At 39.9% G+C, this 2,343-nt stretch overlaps 1 protein-coding gene across 1 annotated transcript; it reads right to left on the reverse strand.

Annotated features, from left to right (window-relative positions):
- Positions 1–534: 534 nt before the first annotated feature.
- On the reverse strand, positions 535–1,917 carry TACSTD2 (tumor associated calcium signal transducer 2). The gene has a single exon (XM_042465174.1). The coding sequence runs from the start codon at positions 1,789–1,791 to the stop codon at positions 865–867; it is 927 nt and encodes a 308-aa protein (XP_042321108.1). The 5' UTR covers positions 1,792–1,917; the 3' UTR covers positions 535–864.
- Between the last annotated feature and the right edge of the window lie 426 nt (positions 1,918–2,343).

A 2,343-nucleotide genomic window follows, 5' to 3' on the forward strand; every position in this document is an offset into this window, starting at 1 on the left:
GGTTGCTGTGCAGTTTGATATCATAACATCCATTACATTATTGGGATGCCTGCCATATTATAGCTGGAAAGAGCAGACATGAAAGTGAATCCATATAGTAAATACCTCAGAAGATAGTAAAAAATATTGTCTGTTTGATCTACGCTGGAAGAGAATACTCTTTTGAATCACAGCATGAGACTTAGCAACAGTCTAATGCTAAGAAAAATTACTTCAGGGAAGATTACATTTACACAGAGAGAAACATACATATCAGTTCTATGGCATTAGTTCACAAAAGGCATTATTACTATTAATGATTAACAGTAGCAATAGTATTACCATTACCACTACTATAGCTACACATTTTAGTTCAGGGATGGAAAGTATAATTTTTAAATAGGAGAAACATGCCTTTCTGAAAATCAGCCACTCCATCAAAGGTGACAATCTTTAATCAGTTCCATAATTACAGAAAGGACATATGCAATTCAGCAACAAGAGCCAGTGAGCACTGGAAAATGCTACACATGTACACAAAAAACAGAAGCAGAAATGTAGTTAATATAAATTAAACTAACTGTGTAGCTATGGAACAACTTTGCTTTCTTTAATAAAAAACTAACTATGAAACAGGAGAATTCATTGATGAGGTATACATGGGGGTTTCTCTGAAACACACATAATGTACTATATACTCTACCATATTAAACAAAAACAAATCCATTACCACTTGCAAATGTTTGTGTAAAGATATTGCTTTTCTCTTTCATTATTTTTAAAGGAAAAACTAGATTCCTTCCCTCCTTCAAAAACACAGAGTAATATAGCTATCTACTTTCTATTTTTCTCAAAAATCTTAGTTTTGTGTTCAAGTCAAACCACCTATGCATTTTGTCCTCTCCTCATTTCTCTCATCTCCTTAATCTCCACCTTTTCATACTTCCCAGTCTTCCGCCGTCTGGTCAACACAAGCACAGTAATCCCAGTAATAAAGGACAAGACTACCACGACCACCACTGCAATAATGCCTGCTGACAGCTGCTTCATAGAGAACTCGGGAGCTTTTTCATCAATATAGTAGATTAGGATCTCTTCGATATCTAGAGGTTCTCCGCTGACAGAGAGATTAAATGCATTATTAGAATGAAAAAGAGAGTCATGCTTGATATCTTTTTCAAAGTAATAGGCTACATCTGCAATATCGACATCTCTGTAAGACTTCTGCATAAGGTTCTGTTTCAAGTCAATTTGAATGAATGGGTAGTCATACTTGACAGCAGGAATGAAATTTTGATGGAGCAGGTACCGCTTCTGAATGAATTGTCGGAGACTGTTTTCCACTTCAGCCTCGAGGAAGGCAGCTTCTCGTTCTTTGTGCCTTAGTTCGATTAAGATCTGGCTTGTTCTGACAAGCTCACTGCACCTCATGTTTTGATCACCCTTGTCAGTTCTCCTAACCCCAGCGCTGTTCACACACCAACAAGTATCTGTGTTGTTGCATTGCCTGGCTTTGAAGATACCATTGGCATCACATTCTGGGTGATAAAGTCCATCATTGTCCAAAAAGGCATGTTTAGGTTTGATGAAATTCCTGGGTTTTACAGTGCTCATTTCTGCCTTCATTAGGAGACATTTTGAAGTCAGTGTCGAACAGTCCACCATCTGGTTTGAACCCACAGCCATGCAGATACAGCTACCAGATTCCATGTCACAAAATGTCCGTTTATTCATTGGACATATACAACCATCCTGGGCTGCTGATGCTGCAACAAGTATCAAAAATAGTGCAGCCCCCAAAGCAGACTCCATGAGTTTGGCCAGGATGAGCAGGGAGAAGACTGTAGGAAGAGATGGTAGAATACAGCAGCCTGAAGACAAGACCCATCCACACCAAGAGCTTCCCAGTTTCTGTGTGACAGGATGCACCTGCTCTCTCTCCTTCTAAACCAGTATCACACTTGCCCAACCAGTTTGACCAGTGACTCATTCACAAAATAGGCCTATGGTGACACAGAAAACCTACAGAAGACCAAGAGCAATGCACTGTCTTTAGTTAGGGAGTGGCAGCAACACCCTGCTCCCTGCCTACCTTTCTTTCCTCCCACTCAATGAGGAAGTACTACATGCCAGAAACACAGAAACCAATGGAGCATTAATTTAAGCTCCTTGCAAACAGAAACGTGCCTACCTGATATCTGAGCCATAAGTGCCAGTTTGCAAGCTAATAGGAGACCAAACCCCATCCACCCTTTCTTCCTGGCCAACTGCACATGCCCAGCCACTTGACTAAGTCCTATACACTTGCCAAATTGGGTAGAAAAATATTAGCTCTACTAGTCAGTATAAGTGGTACACAGAATA

This window comes from Sceloporus undulatus, chromosome 4 (genome assembly GCF_019175285.1).
Source record: "Sceloporus undulatus isolate JIND9_A2432 ecotype Alabama chromosome 4, SceUnd_v1.1, whole genome shotgun sequence".
Lineage (NCBI taxonomy): Eukaryota > Metazoa > Chordata > Lepidosauria > Squamata > Phrynosomatidae > Sceloporus > Sceloporus undulatus.

Coding starts and splice junctions, on each gene's coding strand:
- TACSTD2 (XM_042465174.1), bottom strand. CDS start 1,791: ATGGAGTCTGCTTTGGGGGCTGCACTATTTTTGATACTTGTTGCAGCA.